This window comes from Anser brachyrhynchus (assembly GCF_964034855.1).
Source record: "Anser brachyrhynchus genome assembly, chromosome: 2".
NCBI classification, from domain to species: Eukaryota; Metazoa; Chordata; class Aves; order Anseriformes; family Anatidae; genus Anser; species Anser brachyrhynchus.
In genome coordinates, this window is record NC_137695.1 from 57,101,808 (window position 1) to 57,124,024 (window position 22,217).

The following is a 22,217-nucleotide window of genomic DNA, read 5'->3' on the forward strand; positions in this document are numbered from 1 at the left end:
ACAACTGCTTTGCCTCAGTCTTCACTGTCAGACAGACTTCCCAAGTATCTAATTTCCCTGAAACTGGAGATGAAGGCTAAGTGAGCAAAGTCCCTCTCACTGTAAGCGAAGAGCAGGTTCGAGACCACATGATGAAAATGAACAGGTACAAGTCTGTGGGGCCTAATGACATGCATCACAGGGTCCTGGAGAACTGGCTGATGGAATGGATAAGCATCTCTCCATCTTATTTAAAAACTCCTGGCAGTCAGGTGAAGTTCCTGGTGACTGGAAGAAAGGGAAACATCACTCCCATTTTTTAAAAGGGTAGAAAGGAAGGCCCATGGAACTACAGATCATTGAGCCTCAGCTCTGTGCATGTCAAGATCATGGAACAGATCCTCTTGGAAACAATGTCAAGGCACATGCGGGACAAGGACATGATCCAGGACAACCAGCATGGCTTCACCAAGAGCAAATCATGCTCCACCAGTCTGGTGGCCTTCTATGATGGAGTGACTGTATCAGTTGGCAAGGGAAGACCAACCAATGTCATCTACTTGGACTTCTGTAAGGCCTTTGACATGGTCCCACATGACATCCTAATCTCCAAATTAGACAGAGATAGATTTGAAGGGTGGACCATTCAGTGGATAAGGAGTTGGCTTGAAGGCCACACCCAGGGAGTGATGGTCAATGGTTCTATGTCCAGGTGGAGTCCAGTAATGAGCTGTGTCCCTCAAGGGTCTGTCTCAGGACTGGTTCATCAGTGACATAGACAATGGTATTGAGTTGCACCCTCAGGAAGTTTTCAGATGACACCAAGCTGAGTGGTGCAGTTGATACAACAGAAGGAAGAGATGCCATTCAAAGGGACCTGGACAAGTTCGAGAAGTGGGCCCATGTTGAGTGAGGCCCATTTAATGAGTTTCAACAAGCCTAAGTGCAAGGTGCTGCACCTGAGTCAAGGGCAATTCCAGACATGAGTACAGACTAAGAGAAGAATTCATTGAGAGCAGCCCTGCAAAGAGGGACTTGGGGGTTCTGATGGACAAAAAGCTCAACATGCAGCCAGCAGTCCAGAAGGCCATTTGCAACCTGGGTTGCATCAAAAGAGGAGTGGCAAGCTGGTTGAGGGAAGTTATTGTCCCCCTCTACTCTGCTTTCATGAGTCTCTATTTGGAGTACTGTGTCCAGGTCTGGGGCCCCCATTACAAAAAGGACATGGACCTGTTGTAGCAAGTCCAGAGGAGGGCCACAAAGTTGATCAGAGGCCTGGAGCACCTCTTTTGTGAAGACAGGCTGAGGAAGTTGGGGTTGTTCAGCCTGTAGAAGAGAAGGTTCCAGGGAGACCTAATAGCTGTCTTCCAATACCGAAAGGGGGCCTACTAGAAAGCTTGAGAGAGACTTCTTGCAAGGGCATGAAGTAATAGTACAATGGGTAATGGCTCAAAACTGAAATAGAGATTTAGATTAGATATTCAGAAGAAAGTCTTATTATGAGGGTGTTGAGGCACTAGAACAGGTTGTCCAGAGAAATTGTGAATGTCCCATCCCTAGAAGTGTCCAAGGCCAGGTTGGATGGGGCTTTGAGAATCTGGTCCAGTGGAAGGTGTTGCTGCCTGTGGCAGGGTCATTGGAATTAGATGATCCTTAAGTTCCTTCTAAACCAAACCATTCTATAATTCTACGAAAAATAACAACTCATATATCTGATTAAAAAAATAAAAATAAAATCAATCACAAAGTTTAGGAAAAACAAATATTGCATACTGCTTAAAGATCTTTAATTTGTCTCCTGTAGCTATCACCATGTTATAGTCCTTGACTGGTCACTGTCTTTCTTTTTCTCTTTTTCTGGAGGACTCCAGCGTCATTCATTATAGGACATGTACAATACTCTTACAGTAAAACACTACTTACTATTCTAATTTATTCTCATACTTCAATATGAGGACCCCATCTTATATTGAATGTGTATTTTAACTCTTTCTATAATGACATCATCTCCTTGTTGGATTTTCTGTAGTGCTCATTACTACAGAAGATGATTGCTTCATAAATCTACCTATCTTTGAAAAACCTCTGTGAGGTGAGAAACTGGCATCATCCCCATTCTACAGAGTGGATGTTATGGATGAAAGATGTAAGATTAAAAACATACATACATTTTTAGTGCTCAAGGTGAAAAATGCCTACTGGCTTTTATTTTTTGTGTTTTAGAAGACAGCATTAGATACGTTCAGAGAGAGTGCTCACTTTTTTCAGTTGCAGCTTGGAATGTTCTGTATTTCTACAAATTGGACATCTGAGTTTCCAGTTAGGTATACAGAAAATTAGGATCAAACAATTGATGACCGCCCTATGAAAAAATGGCTTACAAAACTTGGCCAGCATCACACAGGAATTTTGTTCCAGAGGCAGAGTTAGAATCCAGTTCTCCGAGGGAGCATTTCCTGCATTGGTTATGAGATCGTTCATCAAACTGCAATCCCCTTCTTCATTTCTAACACGATTTCCAATTCCTGCATCAAAATTTCTGGACAATATTCTACTTACACTATATCATTCTGATTCAGTCTTACCCACTATTCAGTGACTTCTCTGTTTCCTTTGAGAAAATACCTTGTACTTCAAACACTGAATCTCCTTCCTGAATTCCTTGCTGAATCTCTCTTTTTCCCCTTTCATTCCAACAATTTCCATGCAGGCTTCTTTTCCAGTTTTACTTCTTTACATTTCCTAATATAGTTAATTGCTCTAGCTACTACCCTGGCCACACTTCCCACACTTCCCCACATTAAAATTCTGAGTAAACAGTTGTATATCTATTACGATATTAATCTTATTTTAGATTTTAAAGGATCTATTAATTATATTAATGTATTTATTAATAGATTCCATATATTCTCAGTGTATATAGGGGCATAGATGTTACAGAAAAAGATTATTGAGTGAAGGATCATTAAATTATCACCTATGGCACTTAGAGAAGCCACAAGAGACCAAATGTCAATGATATTTCCCATACCCACACATTTCCCACAGCATAAAATAAAACAGTCAACATATGGTACAGAGGCTAATATTTATGGATACACATCCAGTGCCTGAAGCAATGAAAACTGTAAGTGCTCCTAATCTGTAAATGCTCCATTATCCTAATTATTATTACATCTTCCTTTTATTGTTACAGTTTTTTCACAGAACCAAATTTACCTCCTGCTACATTGCTATAGTGCCTATGATTGAGTTTGAGTCCTCTGACTATATTTTTCGCTTTTTGTATAATAGTAGTTCTGAAGTTTGTCACCATGTCTGATTTCTCTGTCTGTAGTATTGACTTTATCTCTGTGCTATTCTGTAGTTCACACCATAACATCACTGATAATTACCCTAACAATTTCAAAGCTTACAGTAGCATTGCATATGACAATGTCACTTTTACAAAACCTTATATGGCCCCCCTCATCATCCTTGTCTCTAAATTGGAGAGAGATGGATTTGATGGATGAACTGTTTGGTGGATAAGGAATTGTCTGGATGGTCACAATCAAAAAGCTGCAGTCAATGGCTTGATATCCAGGAGGAGCCCACTGATGAATGGTGTCCCTCAGGGGTCTGTATTAGGACCAGTACTGTCTCATATCTTCATTGGTGCCATGGACAATGAGATCAAGAGCACCTTTAGCAAGTTTGTGGATGACACCAGTCTGTGTGGTGTGGTTGACACATTGGAGGGAAGGGATGCCATCCAGAGGGACATGAACAGGCTTGAGAGGTGTGCCCATGCAAACCTCACAATGTTCAAGAAGGGTGAGTGCAAGGTCCTGCCTGTGGGTCAGGGCAATCCCCAACAACAGTATAGACTGGGTGACAAATGGATTGAGACAGCCCTGCAGAGAAAGACTTGAGGGTACTGGCAGAAGAAAAATTGGACTTGAACTGTAAACATGCATGTGCAGACCAAAATGGTAATAATATCCTGGGCTGCATCAAAAGAAGCATGACCAACAGGTTGAGGGAGGTGATTCTCCCCCTCTGTTCTTCATTCATGAGATACCACCTGGAGTACTGCATCCATTTCTGTGGTCCTCAGAACAAGGTAGATTTAGGTTAGATATAATTCTTTATTATGAGCATGGTTAGATACTGGAATAAGTTGCCCAGAGAAGTTGTGAGTGCCCTAACATTGGAAGTGTTCAAGGCTACGCTGGATGGGACTTTGAGCCACCTGGTCTAATAGAAGGTGTCCCTGTCCGTTGCAGGGGGTTTGGAATTAGATGATCTTTAAAGGTTCCTTCTAACCTAAACTATTCTATAATTCTCTGATTCTAAGTTGCTATTAATGGGAAAAGTGCTCATAAAAGTATGGGTCCAGTTAGTCACTGAACATTGCATACCATTTAAAATATGATACTACCTGTGATGACAAAACACTTAAAGCTTACAAACCAAGTGTTAAACACTTAAAGCTTACAAACCAAGTGTTCTAAGAGCAGAGATGGGATCTCACAGAAAATGACAATTTTTACACAGTAAGTTCATTGCTAGAACATTTATGGGGGATATCAGAGGTGCAGGTTTAATTCTCTTTTCTGCCTGAAGGGATTTGAACACACATCAATTACCTTGCAGCAGAATGCCCCTGTTACCAGGCTGTAAACTACTCTGGGCTAGGACTTCCTCAGTCTGTCTGTTAAGTTGTTCCACCTGGGATGAATCAATAACTATTTATTAGAGAAGAAACTAGAACCAGTTCTCACTCACTCCCCAAAGGACTATAGGTTTGTACTCTCAGCCATTAGGCCAATGAGTATTTAATTATCTCTTAAAAAGTGCAATAGCTTCCCCTGAAATGCAGAGCCTCATTCTGTAATACTTTTCAGGCTTAGTTTTCAATGCATTTTTTCTCATGAAAGATAAATAATGAGGTTTAGAGTCCCTACATTATTGATTTGAGCTCATCTCTCTCACTTTTTTCAGGCAAATGCAGCATTAGTATTAGCAGAATTTCTCCAAATGACGTTGCATGCAGAGATAAAATTAAATACTGTGATGTAACACAGCTGAACACAATGAAGACAAAGTTGCACAGGCAGCCAAAATGCTGGCCTTTCCTGTTAGCAGTTGACTTTGCAAGTTTAGCTGTCTTCTCTGTAGCTTAGCTGACTTGAAAACATAAACATATCCTCTACATTTGACAGTCACAGATACAGCGAATAAAATGGAAATGCAAAGAGATGGGAAGATAATTTGCAAAAGAGGAATCATAAATATAATATTTTTGCCTTCATTCTTTGGTAAAAAAAGGAAATATTTAAATAAAAGTCATTCTGAGAAACAGCAGTAATTGTAGGAGTTAGGAGATTCTGGTAGTCTGCTTTCTTGTAGAAAACTCACCATTGTTTATAATCAGCATCACAGTTGCAGTAGTACTTGGGATCAGTACAGTTGCGTTCAATGCCACAGGCACACTTTTGAATACCAGGTCCTGATCCACCCCAGTAGTAGTGCTTCTCATTGGCTTTTCCAACCCACCATGTATATGGATTCCCTTCTGCAAGGAAAGAAAATGAAAGGTTATGATGTATTGAGGAAGAAGAGCTCCATTACGCATTAACAGGGCTCAGATATTTAATATGATGATATTAACAACACATAACTGGTGGCTGTCCAGTTTGTTTGTATTTCTGGCAAACAAATGCACTCAATTATTATCAAGCAATTCAAAGGTCCTTGACAGCTAAACAAAGCACATTTTCTTTTCTGTATTCACATGACTTGTAATGGTTGAAATATATATATATATATGTTTATCTTGCATGTTCTGTTTTAACTTTTTAATTGTTCTCAGTTTATATAATGAAAATATATGGGCAGGTTCCAATATTGTTTTCGATTAATTTCTAATTCATATAGTTAGCTATCAGATTGATTATTCAATATTTGTCCACAAATGTTTCACTGAAATATAAAGAGATACTAGCAGACTCCCAAATCTACTTAACAATTCTTTAAAAATCTATTAAAAAGGTTTGATTTAATACCAGAGCAAAGGTAATCTGAACTTTGATATAATCCTATTTCTTGGCATTGGGTCTGTAACTTGATATTTTCACAAACTTTTATAACTTGATTTCTAATCTTATGGGACAAACTAAGCTTCTTATATGCAATTAAATTAATAAATAAACCCCACCGTTATTTAAAAGTCTCTTTTTATGCTTCCAGTTCATCAGGGCATTTAAACATGAGCTTAACTTCACACCCACATGAGTAACTCAATCAATTGCAATATAGTTATCTATAGCAATTTTTCACATTTTGAAAACATGATGGAACTCAGCCTATAAACGTCTCTTTACAATGTCTTTTTCCCCATCTGTACCGTGACACATGGTATTTTCTCATTAAATCAAATAAGGCCATTTGCATGAAATCCAATAAATTTTACAAACAAAATACTAAATAATAGATTCTGGTTTTGATAATTTTCTGTCTGTGCATTGGTAGTATACATTTCCAAAACAAACTGCATTCATAATCTTAAAAATAGCTAATTCCAGAGATGGAGAGAGCAACCAAATATCTTCAGACATTATAAAATACAAATAAACAAACAAGAATCCCACAGCTCTCTGAAAACACTTGCTTTGTTCAATGCTTTTGATTGTCAAACACCATATAAAATATCACCACTGAAAATACAGTAATGTGAAAAATTCATGGTTGCTGAAGGTTTTTATTTGTTATTACTGTGCTGCATAATATGACCATTATGTTGACCACTAATGCAATGGGTATACTAACAGAATTACTTGATTCTGGACTTTAAATTGGTCATTTTATTTTCCCCAACTTGATTATCATGGAACTAAGTTTTGCAGGCTAGAAAAGCATGCTATGTGAAGACTGCAACAGCATTTTCAAGCTACAGTAAAATCTATCAGTTATGAGTGTAGGTATCCCTGGCTTACATAAGGTTATTATCAAACTTTTAATAACAAATGTATTTCCAACAGCTAATGACAGAATGCAATGGCATTGCACTGCTGGCTATCTCAGCTCAACCACAGAGCTTTCTCATTCTCCCGCCTCGAAAAGAAGAGGGGGAGAAAATATTATGAAAAAGGGTTCATAGTTTGATAAAGACAGGGAGATCACTCACCAATTACCATCAGAGGCAAAACAAACTCACTGTAAGGAGATTAATGTAATTTATTGCCTATCCCTAACAGACTAAAGCAGTGAGAACTGAAAGCAAACTAAAAATTCTTTCCACTCAATCCTTTGTGTACCCTCTTCTACTTCCTCCCCTGGAGTGGTGCAGGGGAATGGGCAATAAGAATTGTGGTCAGACCATATCACTCCATCTCTGCCGCTCCTTCTCGGTCACTCTCTGCCCATGCTCCAATGTGGGGTCCCTCCCACAGGATGCCGTCCTTCCCAAACTGATCCCATGTAGGCTTCTCACAGGCAGCAGCTCTTTAAGAACTGCTCTCACATGGGTCCGTACCATGGGGTCCATCTGTCAGGAGCAAACTGCTCCAGCACGGATCCCCCATGGGTGGCAGCTCCACCCCAGATCCCCTGCTCCTGCATGGGTCTCTCTTCACGGGCTGCAGTTCCAGCCCAGAGTCTATTCCAAGGTGGGCTCTCCATGGGCTGCAACTTCTTTCAGGCCAGATCCACCATGGGCTCCTCCATGAGCTGCAGCATGAATATCTGTTTCAGCATGGTACACCATGGGCTGGGGGTGGGGAGCCTGCTCCACCATGGGCCTCTTCATGGGCTACCAGGGAACTCCTGCTCCAGCAGCTGGACCATAACCTCTCTCGCCTTCTTCACTGAACCTGGTGTCTTCAGGGTTGTTTTTCTCAGCATTTTCTCCCTCCTCTCTCACAGCTGCTGTTGCACAACAGTTTTTTCCTTTCTTAAATGTGTTCTAACAGAGGTGCAAACAGCATCTCTTATTGGCTCAACCTTGGCCAGTGGCAGGCTCCCTTTGAAACTGGCAGAAATTGGCTCTTATCTGATATGGGGCAGCTTCTGGACTCTTCTCACAAAAGACACTCTTCAAGCCTCTCCACTACCAAAACCTTGGCACATAATCCCAATTCACAGAATCACTTTTATTGATCTAGCATCCAACAACAGCATTAATGATATCTGAAGCTCCTATTGTTTTTTTGTTTGTTTGTTTGTTTTTGGTTGTCTTCAATGTTAGTTTCTATGCTATCATGGAAATGCTAGTTTTGACTCTTCAGTCAAAATTCTGTTTATGCCCTTGCTATCAAACAAAAGACTGCATGATTCAATCAGTGATCATTTCACTGGAAAGCAAAACTGCCAATTAAAATACCAGAAGGATATAAAATTACTTGGAATAGTTGAAAAGAGGATTAAAAAATCTGAAACAGGTAGAAATGAGTAAAGTGGATGAAATGATAGCAGAACTGCAGACTACAGTAGTGGGTGTCACAGACCAAAATGATAGACAAAAACAGGCTGTGTTTTAACTCATTGAAATGATAAATGACATACAGCTTTAAATCCAGAATGTGTTATAGCTTAGACAGAGCCATTTTTCACATCTGTTGCTTTCCCTGTGCACATACAGTAGCTAGGGATCTGACCCAGTTAGGGTGTGTGCTACTTCGTTATGAGGGAAAGACCTACCAGCAGGTTTGGGAACACAGATTGATTTAGGAAGATACTAAGACAAGATATGATTACATTTCTAGAAAGGTCATGGAGGTAAGGTCTGGATTTTTTCAGTCTGCATTCAGCACATATACTGCTAGCCATGCCTACAAGCATGAATTCCCACACTGCCCTTGTGGACATCACCAATGGTCTGTAATTGCCCAGTATATTGTGCTAGGGCTTGCAACAGTGCAACTCTCAGTGGACTGCTTTCATCAGTTACTGTGCAGTGGGATGGACTTTCCATTACCACATAACCCCACGCAGTGGAAAAAGGCAAGCCTTACCTCAGACAATTCTGTACTACGGTGATCGATATCAGAGGCCCTAGAGCTGGTTAATGTTCTATAGTTAATACAAGGAAAAGGTGGGGAGATGCTGCTGTGTCCCATTGTCTCTGTGCCAGCCAAATGAGAACAGCCCTTTGTGTCCATCCTGCTTCACTTCAGACAAGAAAAAGAAGGGTGCTGTTTTGTCTAGAGTTCAGAAGCTCCAGATCAGGAACATTATGCAAATATATTGCAGATGCCAATATGACAAGGTATAACAAATAGTAAAACACTGCAGTAGAGAAACTAAAAGGGCAATGGAAAAGAAAAGTTGGAAGGGATAAGGATGTAAAAAAACAAAACAAAACAAAAAATTAGAAACAGGACCACTCTTCCCCTCTCACATTTTGCCTTGTTTATACCTCTATAGTCTATTTTTGTGGAAGTGCGCTCTGCCTTAGAACCCTTTGCTTATTTTTTCTGCTTTGGAAGCTGTTGGAAAGGGCTGATACAAGTAAATGAAGTAATGCACTACAGTATGAAAACTGATAACTAATGGATATCATTCTAAACATCAGAATATTTAATCATATGTGATTAGTCTGCTATGGTATCAATGCTATTTGTCTTATGGCTTTAAAAGCATATAAATTCAGTCTAAGGAGGAAAAAACATTGGAGGGAAAATGTTACATATAAAAGTTGACAAGTGTATTGTGATGACAAGAAATACCAGAAGACAATTTTTATGTTTTTGAAGATATCTTTGCTCAATGTAGGAACAAATTTTGAGTCACTAGAGAGCTTTGCTGTTGTTGTTGAATGACAGTTTTTTTCCCCAAGCTTTTGTGGAGAAATAGCATTACAATAAGGATCAGGAGAGAAACTCACTGCCTGCCTTGAAGTTCTGGTTTGAATAGTCTTGATATAAAAGTACCCCACGGGCATGAAACAGCTCTCTTTTGAGGAGTGCTGTAAGAAGTGTTTAATTTTATCTGTACCAAATTATGATGAGCTGCATTTTCATTTCCCTTGCCAACCCTGCAGCCAAAGTTAATACCTGTGGTGTAAGAACAATCTTTTAAGGGCAAAATGCCTGATCTCATTTAAATGGATTAAGTATACATAGAAGTTTGGCTATAGCATCAGATTCAAACCATATTTTTACTGATTCATATCTCTTTCCCAAAAAAGCCTTTAACATTTACATCAAATATAGTTAACAGCGGTTGCAATGGCTCTGCAAGTGCAGGACTATGGTCAACATTAATGCAAAATATTAGTTTTTATTTAAATCCTTGTACAATGATACCCCAGATCTGCAGTTATTAAATCAAGGTATGTAAAGAAACCGATCATCAGTGTTTTCTATTATGAAGTGTTCCTCCTCCACAAAAAATTCAGAAAAAAAGTAAAGGACTAAGATAACTGCATTGTATTCTCACAGGTCTTTGAATGTCATAAATGTATATTTGCATGAAACATTTCATTTAATACAAAAACATACCGAGCCAAAGTTAATGTAGTATGAACAGATCTCTTAGCAGTCAATAATTTAATTCTATTGTAGCAGAACATTCTCACAATGTATAACTTTTGCAAGTATCTTCATATTCTATTAAGCATTTAATAAAACCTATGTGTTTTATTATTTTGCACCTTAATAAAAATGGTGTTAACTTCAGTGTTTTAGGCCTGCTGTTTCAAAGCTGTTCAGTTCCAGTAACTAAAGCCACAATATTGAGACAGTTCAAACTAGGTAACTGAATAAAGTGGACAGTTACTCCACAGCATTCAGTAAGGTCCATTTACAATGCAACCCTTAGAGTGTTGTGATACAAATTTCTCATTTGTAAACTACATGAAGAAGCTATATACTTCTCCTTTGTTCACCATCTTTTCCCAGTAACAAATTTTCCTCCAGTCTCTTCTTTCTTCCTTCACTAGAATATATCACTTTTTGCATTAATGATCTCCAAAGCTAGTTTGATTTCCACAGCCACTGAAGGAAGAGTGGAAGCGTGTTGCTTCTACTGAGAGGAAGAAAGCTGTTCACGGCTTTCAATTACTCTTGTGTACCTTCCAGCTTCTAGAATCAAAGGAGCAACACAATTAACTATTCAAGATTCTTCCCTTGGTTTTCTTTCTCATCTCTTTCTCATTCCTAGCAATCTAGTAATTAGAAGAATAGAAACAGAAATTAATTTTGGCAGCACTGGTAAGAACTCCATGCCTGACAGTGCCAATGGGAGGCAATAGTTAGACGAAAGGTCTGACTTTGACAATTACTTGTGGTTCATTACCTTTGCACTCCCCCATCATCCAGCCACGGCATTAAGGATACCAGAGGGTATTTTTCTACCTGTTTGTGTCAGTGTCTGTTTATAGACCCACATTCCATGAATTTGCCTAATTCCTTTTTGAACCTGTTTATCCTATCTTCATCTACAGTGCAGATTAAAAATTTGTGGTGAATTGAAACAGGTTATAACTTGCTCTGAATGAGGATGATCCTGCCTCTGCCTGTTATTTATTTATTTTTTACCTCTATCTTGTCTTTAAAATAAAAGGAAATGGTTAATAGAGAAAGGATAGGAACACTTTCAAATCAAACCAATGGCTCAGAACCTCTGAAAATCAAGGCCTTTGAAAACTGCACATTGGAGACTCTGCCTAAATTTAACAACTAAATTTAGCTGATCCCCTGGAAGCAATTAAGTGTTAATTTACTGGACTGGATATCTTTGAATTTAACTTTTATTTTTTCTTAAATGCGACTATCCCATAATCCACTAATATTAAAGATTCCCTAATAAATACTAAGGAATGTCAATGATTATATTATAATTGTTATTGTTTTCAGAAAAGATTTTTTTTTCTCAGTTCTTTATCAATGGAACAGATTTAAACAGTATGAGTTGAATTAATTGCCTATTTCTTGTTATTGGCAGGATAAGCCCAAAGACATCTTTCTAAAATGTACTACAACTTGGAAGCCTGAAATAGATAGACTTCCCATTCGTAGGTAGAAATGAAAGCTATATCATATGGATAACACGTCAAATTAAAGAGAAAGCTTCAAAAATGTTAATCTGCATAGAAATGCAGGTAGAATTCTTGTCCTTTTGAAGGAAATACATTCATTACAAGTGCACTTTACAATAAAGTACATTGTAATATAGAGTACCTTTAACCTGAAGGGGTAACTTGGTTTTAGGTCACGGTTCATTAGAGTCTGTGCAGGAATTCTACCTGATACTAAAGAAACAGGCTCTGAAAAGAATAATTTTGTCATTGTTTGAAAAGTTCAGTATGCTAATATGTCTGTGCACTTCCCGGCTTTCACCTCATTTTTTATTGACAACTTTTTTCCTTACAGCAGCAGCAGTATCTACTCCATATAGGTCAAATCATTTTTATCAACAATGTGAGCTATTTATGTCATCTTTTGAAGACTGAATATTTGGAAAAAAAAAAAACAAAAACATTTGTGGTCTGATCTCACTCATGCACTAAGTGCATCCACATGTTCCAATGCAGAGTTCTTTAAGTCAAGGATGTCAAAGCTGGGTAGGCTCTGCTGTCCTAATTCATTTCATGCATATTTTACGCATAATTATTATTATAGTTATGCTCAGGGCCAATACGAAGCTGATGAGACACTTTGAAGGTTTGCTGTCCCGGCCTCATGTCATGGAAATACCCACCTAGACTGAATGTGCAGCTGCTAGTAGTTTCATGACAACAGTAGAAAGTCCTAATGGAAGGTGCTAATCCTTATATGTTGCTCCTGTTTGCATACAGGCAGATTGTGAGCAACTTGTGTCAGTGCAAGTGACCAACTGAAAGGCTGAATTAGTTGAAACTGACAGAAGAGTGCTGAGAGAAGAGTTTGGCTGGTTGGTCATATTTCCAGATTTCAATGAAAGTACCTGTGAAGAAAGTGACTCCTTAAATGAAAGGGAAGTTCTAAGATAAAATGATTATTTATATATAATATTTATACGTGATAGTATCAAGGGTGTTTTTCTTTTAATAAATATTTTCTCAATTTTCCATTTTTTTTCCCAGTAATACTTACTTCTACCTATTGTGTTATGCAATGAATATCTTTAATACCTTTATCGATGATCTGGATGAGGGCTTCCAGTGCACCCTCAGTAAGTTTGCAGATGACACCAAGCTAAGTGCGTGTGTCGATCTGCTCGAGGACAGGAAGGCTCTGCAGGAGGATCTGGATAGGCTGGAGCGATGGGCTGAGGTCAACTGTATGAAGTTCAACAAGGCCAAGTGCCGGGTCCTGTACCTGGGGCGCAACAACCCCAAGCAGAGCTACAGGCTGGGAGATGAGTGGTTGGAAAGCTGCCTGGCAGAGAAGGACCTGGGAGTATTGGTTGATAGTCGGCTGAATATGAGCCAGCAGTGTGCCCAGGTGGCCAAGAAGGCCAACAGCATCCTGGCCTGTATAAGAAGCAGTGTGGCCAGCAGGTCTAGGGAAGTGATTGTGCCCCTGTACTCGGCTCTGGTGAGGCCGCACCTTGAGTACTGTGTTCAGTTTTGGGCCCCTCGCTACAGGAAGGACATGGACGTGCTCGAGCGAGTCCAGAGAAGGGCGACGAAGCTGGTGAGGGGTCTGGAGAACAAGTCTTATGAGCGGCTGAGGGAGCTGGGATTGTTCTGCCTGGAGAAGAGGAGGCTCAGGGACGACCTTATCGCTCTCTACAGTTACCTTAAAGGAGGCTGTAGAGAGGTGGGGGTTGGTCTGTTCTCCCACGTGCCTGGTGACAGGACGAGGGGGAATGGGCGAAAATTGCGCCAGGGGAGTTTTAGGTTGGATGTTAGGAAGTACTTCTTTACCGAAAGGGTTATTAAGCATTGGAACGGGCTGCCCAGGGAGGTGGTGGAGTCACCATCTCTGGAGGTCTTTAAAAGACGTTTAGATGTAGAGCTTAGCGATATGGTTTAGTGGAGTACTTAGTGTTAGGTCGGAGGTTGGACTCTATGATCTTGAGGTCTCTTCCAACCTAGAAATCTGTGATACTGTGATACTGTGAATTTAATATGAATAACCCATGTATTTAATATATATATGACATTTTTAAAGGGAAGTAAATTATTGTTGTCATTATTTTGTTAACTGATAAATTAGTTTTTCTTCCAGTTCGCTAGGAAAAGGGCTGATAAGGAATGGTTAGTACTTATGAAAACAAGTTGCATCAGTGGTTGTCACTCTACTAATGAGTAAGAGTGAGATTAATCAAACCTTCATGGCAAAGCAAATGGGGCATTTGAGCAAACATGAAAAAAGGGGAGGAAAACAGATTCAAAAACAAAAGAAAAACAGCAGAAAAGAACACTTCGCAACTTCAGCAACCAGGACTACTTAATTTATGACTACTTGTGAGCTTAGTGGAATTATATGGCCTGAAACTTTTAGTTTGTTATTTATGGTAACTTTCATTCTGTAGGTACGTGTGTTTGTTTTAGTTATTTTTTTTTCATAATGCTGATATCCGTTTTATTTATTTATTTATTTACTATGACTAACCTGGGCCATTCATTTTCTTTTTAAGCCCACTGAGGAAGCTGCTCTATTTGACAGTACTCAGTACTCTTTATTTGCAAAAACTGTGTAAACTGTGAAAATGTAAGATTTGAAGTCTGCTCAGAAACAACCTTGAAATATGTAATGTCTCAGTCTGCTTGTTAATTTAAGAATTTATATGGTTTGACATGTTATACTCATGGACAAGGTTTTCTTACTGCAAACATACTTAAAAAGAGACATTTTTCTTTTCTTTTTATGATATTCAGAATTATGTCATACATCAAAAGTAAGATATAAATGAAAAATGATGTTAAGATTTTAATTTAAAATGAAGACAGATATTGGAAAATAATTGTGAAAAGCAGAAAAAATACTGCTGATGGTTTTATATTGAAATGTTCAAAAGAAAAATTTCAATTAATTAAATTTTGTTAGAGAAGCAGTGATAGCTGCAGCATACAGTACGGCCTAATTTGTTTGTTTGTTTGTTTATTTATTTATTTATTTATTTATTTATTTACTGAATCTCAGTAAAGTTAACATAACATTCTGTTCACTGTTTTCTTAACAGTACCAATGAATTAATTATTGTTCTTTTCTTCCACAGCCATAAAGTAGCCTGTTTTGCAGTGAAGGCAAGGCTATTGATGTCCATAAGCCAAACCTGAAGAACTTCCATAACCCTCAGTATCAGGAACTGGAATCAGACATTTAGATGCACACTCAGGAGCCCTGCCTTTCCCACAGAAACAGGAAGACTCCTGTGATCACTCCTCACCATACCTCTTAGCCTTCAATTATAAAGACTGGCCTAACTGAGAAAAGTCTAAATTTTCTTGTCTTTGGTAAAGACAGAGAAAAAGAGAACCTAATCAAGTGCTTGAGATACAAAATTCTGGCATTCATGCCTCAAGCTGATTGCCACTGCCATGCACAGCAATGCATGTGAATGTTCTCATGTGCCTGTATATGTGCCTGATAATTTATCATAGAACACATTTCAGATATGTATATATCAATTTCAAAATATAAATAAATAAATAATGAATCTTTTCCTAGATACCAAACATTTGGTGAAAGTATCTTTTCAGTAAGGTAACAGTAGTACTCCCAACTCTCTTATTGAGTAGCAGTCTGTATCATATCTACTTAAAATTTAATTTTTTGGATCAACAAAAATGTAGGCAAAAAAGACTTTTATTTCAGAATTAGCTACCTATATAAAAGAGATCAGGAGGGATAGCTATCACATTGGTATCTGATGACATCTTATGAAAAAGCTTTTTGACAGTTTTATTTTGCCATTGGAGAGATTTATTCTTCGCCCCAGCTCATGAAAAGCTAGTACTGTACAAATGATTTTTCCCTTGTTAAGATAAATTCCAAGTTGCAGCACCACTAACGAAACCTGACTTGTTATTTTTCTTGGAATCGAGTCTCAGTGGTGATATTTAGCAGGGGAAAGCAGCTGTTAGATGTCCTTGTATGCTACTATTTGCTTGGTTTAAAGAGAATGCATTACAAAATCACCACAGTTCCTACTATACCTAACAACATAGTATGCCAGACTTTGTGGGTGTTACAAATATCTTTATGTGGTAAATTCACTGGAATATTTGAGGCCAAAGAACAGAGTCTCTGCCTAATGCAATGCTAAGGGGAAAAGTAAAAGTAAGTACTTTCAAACAGTAAGTGTCATTCAAGGGATAAAAAGAACATATGCATAAATATTTCCAAAAAGTTCATTAAAGTTTTTACTATGTATGCTGAAACAATGGGCTTATATTATTTGCTCTGGGAAGAGGACATGCAGATCACAGTCAGAAAGTGTATGTGCAGTACAAACAGGCTTTTCTCAGCTAGCACTACTCCCAAAGCTCAGATAGCAACAACAGCAAAGCTGTAGAAGATTTGGTGTGAGCTTACAACTTACCCTGAAGTTTGCCTAGACAGACTATGATAAAACGCACATTTCCATGTTATGGACTTGCAAAGAACATACTAAAGATAAAGAATTCCACCATCTAGCTAGAGGAATGTCATTTTGTGCTCACTTGGTAACGTTACCTCTTTACCTGATGCCAGGTAAAAAGTATACATACATATACATACTCATTACCACTGATAATTTGCAAGCTAGTGCAGATAAGCACACAAAATATTTAACTTCTTTAAAAGGACATTAAGAAGCCCAGAAACTCACTGATTTCAACACTAAGGGAGTACATTTTGAAGTTTTCTGTAACAACAGACTCATCATAGAGCAGAGGTCCATTGGAAAGATTTCAGAAATCATGGTTATTGGTGCAACTCTTACAAGTATGATTTGTAGGTGGCTGTAAAATTAAACTCAAATTATTCTATCAGAATGAGTGCAAAGAGAGGGCCATTTAACTACCATTCAATATGTTATGTGGAAACAGGGCAAATGCAAAAATAAGTAAATATTCAATAAATGATACTGGTATCACAGAATCACATATTTTAGTAGAATTCCCTTGATGTTCATAAATAATAAAAATAGTCAAAATATCTTTAAATAAATTTAAAATAGCCAAGTACTTTGGATCTTGCTTTCCACACCTACACTGGAGTGCTTTTAACTTATACAGAGAAGAAAATAGATAATATTCTTAACTTACGTCTACCTACATCATTCAGTCTTCATGCAGCACAGTATGTCCTGCTGGTCCATTTTTCTGATTTGTAGTAATCACAGTCTACACTGAACTAAACATGACAACTCCTTAAGAGTTGATGGCATTATTTTGCTAACAAATGAATTAAAATTAACAAGATCCCAAGGTAAATTAAGCTACACTCTGAGTGAGCAGAAATGCTGAAAGCTTTTCCTGCAAGCAGTCTTTTCTCTGAGGTCCCATACCTCTCTCAAACATGTCTGTCTGCAAACTGCTGGTCCCTGGCCCCAAGCACAGCACAGCAGTAGTTTAAGTTGAAAGAAAAAAGACATTATGAGAGCCAGAAGGAGTTCAGACTTCTCTCCACTGATTAGAATTTAATATCTGGCACTTCACAGAATTATAGAATCTTAGAATCATTAAGGTTGGAAAAGACCTTTAAGATCATCTGTTCCAACCGTCACCTTGCTACCAATGTCACCCACTAAACAATGTCCCTAAGCACCATGTCCAAACACTTTCCTTAAACACTCCTAGGGACAGTGACTCCACCACCTCCCTGGGCAGCTCGTTCCAATGTCTGACTACTCTTTCTGAGAAGAAATGTCTCCTCATTTCCAACCTAAATCTCCCCTGGTGCAACTTAAGGAGATTCTGTAAATTTCTGTATTCCAAATGGAATTTCATATGGAATAGGGACATAATCAGAAGTTGTTTTGGGGGATTACAAGGGTTTTCTTTGGTTGATGAGGCTGCTGCAGCAGCTGCTGCTGTTGTCCATTTTCTTTCCTGACTGACCCTTGAGGAATCTTGAAACAATCAGCTTTACTTCTTCTATACCGTTGTGCCTCCATTGCTGCATTGAGAGCTATAATACTTGATAATAACAAAAATATTCCAATGTCAGATCACACTCAGAAAAGTTTTCCTTATTATTATTATTTTTTTTTAATGACATTGTGCATGCACAATTTTGAAACCACAACTAGCACAAACATATGAATACAGATGCTAGCCTCTTTGTATGGTAGACACACTGTTTCCAGATTGTCTGCAATTCCAAATCTGGAAAGTAGCTGACCATTTAGAAATAAAAATGACATGAAATGTGCATTACCATGACTTGTAATGTGCTATGTTCATACAGTAGCAATGCACCCTAAATGGATTTCAAATTAGGAAAAAATGTCTAGTTGAGCCTCAGCACTGAGGCTTATAGCAGGGTGACTACTGAGCATATTCAAACTGAATTAAAGGTAGCTACTCTACACACACACACACACACACACACAAAATCATATGGGGACCAATAAAGATTAAAGCCAGAGGTCCGAAACCAAGCCATCTGTTTCACCAAGAAATGACTATTTGAGACCAAAATGGAACATGTAAATGAATAACCCTCCCAAACACGCTCTGCTGTCAAAATGCATTTTCAGTCTTATTGTTTCTGTAGTTCAAACCATTTCAAACCATAAGGCTTTGTTGTTAGAGATTAACCTGTAAATTGTTACAAACTATTATATCCTATCATTTAAAATCAGACAAATGTATGAATAACCTTTCAAAGTGCATACTTAGTACATGCAGATTTTAGAAGTAGTATAGGACATTGATAATGCTGATGTTGCTAAGAGGAAGTCTAAAAAAATACAAATATCAGTGTGAATGGGGTAATTTACTTCAGAGGTATGATGTGTTATCTTCAGTTTAATCTACAAAAACACTGCCTTTGGATCAAATGTTGGGATATGAGGCAAAAATAATCACAGCCCTTTCATTCAATAATCCACAGCCCTTTCATTCAATAATCCACAGCCCATCATTTGTCAGACCTAATGATGGGCTTATGTTTTGGTATTTAGATGACCTCTTCTAGGTCAGCTTGGGTCTCTATTGATTTCTGGGAAACAGGCACACATTGATTAGGAATGACAACTGGAAAGTTTAGATGACGTGTTTTACATTGTCAAGCTACCACCTACTACAGTCTGAGCTCAATGCACTCTTTTTCCTCGCTGAGGCTTGTTTCATCATTCTATTCAAGCATACCAATTCTTACATGTGGGTTTCAGATTTCTCTATGGGAAAATAGAAATTGGCTAATGATGCACTTTACTGAAGACCTAATAAGATATTATGATAATCTCTTACTCTATAGAGTTGAAATGGCATTTCTTAACTATCATTATATACTCACAGGGCACAGGAATTACAGTGATGGACTGTATAGAGTACAAGCTGCTGTATTAACAGTAGGAACAGAACTCCAGTTCCACTGGCTGCTGAAAAACTTGATTTCAAAACCCTACCTTACTATGCTGATGTGAAGAATGATTTCCTCTGCTCTGTGTGATAAAATTCCACACTCGAGAGAGAGAAGGGTATATTGTAGAAGTCAACAAAATTAAAAGGTTTTCCCTTGGTCAATTCTTCAGCCTCCTTTTGCTCTGGCATGCAGTTTCTTCTGTCAGGGCCAGGAGTTTACCTCCCTGATACAGATAGAACAAGCTGGAACACTTCACAAGCTCAGCAATAAGAAAACTACGTAGAAAAATGAAAGTTCAAATACTTGAAAACAAAGAATTCAATACTGTTAAAGGGGGACAGCATGCTCGTCCATGAAAGCAACAGTTCTGAAGATTTAACAAAACCTTGTGGTACTAACTGCGTAAAAAAGCTCACAGAATAAATAATCCATTCCTTGTTCAAACAAACAAACAAACAAACAAATAAATCCAGTCCACCCCCAAAAATAATCAGACTTCAATAAATCTGAAGCAGATATTGTGTAATTTTTTTTTTTCTTTTAATTTTTATAGCCTGTTAGGTGACTGTCATTGAAACAGTATGTCTGACCCCTGTTATCAAGACAAAAGTTGAAAAATGGAGGGAATTGAACCTCATTTCAATAACAAATTGAAAAAGCTGTTTTTGAATGATCATTTTGAAGGGCTTGAATCATTAGTTTATCATATGGAGCCGTCCTCAACTTGTGAGTCAGAAACATTTTATAAGTGTGCTGTCCTGCCGCATCCCAGTTAACACATTTAAAGGGCTTTCCCACTGCAACTAGGCTCCATGAGACCCAGGGCGCTGACAGTTTTGACATTTGGTGTAAAAGCTTGGAATTCTTGGAATAAAATGGTAAAAAAGTGAACTTGGTTACACTCTGTAAATACCTAGCGGGAAAGTAGAAATTTCAGGAGTTATTATGAAATTTCTCACTGCAGTGGGCAAAGCATAAAAATCAACCCACCAGTTTAAGATGAAGCTAGGCAATTTTAAGCCAGAAATCAAGTTCAGTGAAGTTCATTAACCTTTGGCACCATTTGCTGAATGTTATATTAGATTCTTTACTACTACAAATTTCTATAGTGAAAAATAACATATTTTCTAAAGCACATGCTCTACGTAAATAGAAAGTGCTATGCTAGTTTTATACAGGAGGTCAGATTAAATGATTGTAAAAATCCCTTTTAGCTTTATAATCACCTTTGCAAATAAAATACAAAACTTGAAAACTACTTGGAAGCTTTACTGAGGCAGAATGTTTCTGGATTTCTACTTGTAATTGTTATGCAATTTATAAGATGGATACTCCATCATTTCTCTGCAAACAGCACCAGATTCCTGTTTGCTTTTGGAAGCAGATTTCAGACTTGTTATTTTTGTGTTATGCCACATTACCAGACTTCTGCCCCTGAAAGTATCCTTTTCTTCTCGTGTTTCACTATCATAACTTTAGGATTCGTCAGTGGATATACGTGCTCCAACAACATCTGATATTGTCAAGTCTTCTCTTCAGTGTGTTCAGGTTGCATCCACCCATCAATTCCTGGTCAGAATTTGCTTCCTCCATTGGTTCCAAAGAAACATAGAATAATTTAGAATCAAAGGGATGTCTGGAGGTCATATATTCCAAACAGCTGCTCAAAGCAGTGCTAACTTCAGACTTGATCAGGATACTCCCAAGGTTGTGAATCTCCAAAGACAGATTCCACAACCTTTCTGGGCAGCTTGTTGCAATAGTAAAAAGATCTCACAGTGCAGAATTGTCCCCTTTTGACCAGCTGGAATTTCCTCTGCTGTAATTTGTGCCCACTGCCTCCTCTCCTAGACTTTCACTGCTTACCTTTGAGAAAAGTTTGTTCTTTCTTTCTCTAAAACCACCTCTTTTGTAATGGAAGACACCAGTTAGATCCCCACTAGCGTTCTCTTCCTCAATCTGAACAAACCCAGCTTTTCTGGTTTCTACTTATATATTATCTACCCCAGAATCCAAAGTATTTTTATAGTTCTGCTATTGAAAAGTTCTAGGTTTTCACATGCAACCTTTTCTCCTGTTTAACTTTTCGTATGACTATTGTCATGTTTTGCTTGACAGAATGAATCCCATAAATCTGATTAGATTAGAATGTATATGTAAAGTTTGTATATGTAAATGTGTATGTCAAAGTTTTCCAGTATGTTTTTCCTACAATGGACTGTCAGCCAGGATTTCTTTGTGACTCATGCTATTACCAAGGTTTTGAAGTCTCTTCATGAATATGAATTCAGATAGACCTACAGGTCTCTAGCTGTTAATTTTCCATATACATTGGAAGCCTGAGAAGAGCCATAAAAATTATTTTAAAAAGCCCTTTCAGGATATACAGCAACTGAGCTTTTTCAGGTATTTGTGCTGCATAAATAAAGACATTTACTCATCACTTAAACTTGTAACCTATTTCACCTTGATATTAATGGAAATATTTTTTAGAAATATTCTCAATTTGTGCTAAATAATACAAAGACGCAATATGTCTCTGCCTAGGCCATGTGATGTACTCTTTGAATTAGATGCACTTGCAATTGTACCCTGTTTACACTCAAATTAGGCTACAACATATCCCATTCCATCACAAACAAGAATGTAATTTGAGATAGGTTTTAAAAATTTGGACTGACTCTACATGATTCACTGCTAGCTTGAAGATAGTGATGGTCTTCGTATTGGGTTCACATGGCAAGGTTTTGGTAGTGTGGGGGCCGCAGGGATGGCTTCTGTGAGAAGAGTCCAGAAGCTGCTCCA

General features: G+C 38.1%; 1 protein-coding gene across 21 annotated transcripts in view; it reads right to left on the reverse strand.

Annotated features, from left to right (window-relative positions):
* Positions 1 to 22,217, reverse strand: part of CNTNAP2 (contactin associated protein 2) — a 1,160,459-nt gene that overhangs the window by 207,256 nt on the left and 930,986 nt on the right. For all 21 annotated transcript variants that reach the window (XM_080582584.1, XM_080582595.1, XM_080582598.1 and 18 more), the window contains one exon: positions 5,383 to 5,539. In XM_080582584.1, the coding sequence (XP_080438710.1) occupies positions 5,383 to 5,539 (157 nt within the window). The remainder of the gene's footprint in view (positions 1 to 5,382; positions 5,540 to 22,217) is intronic.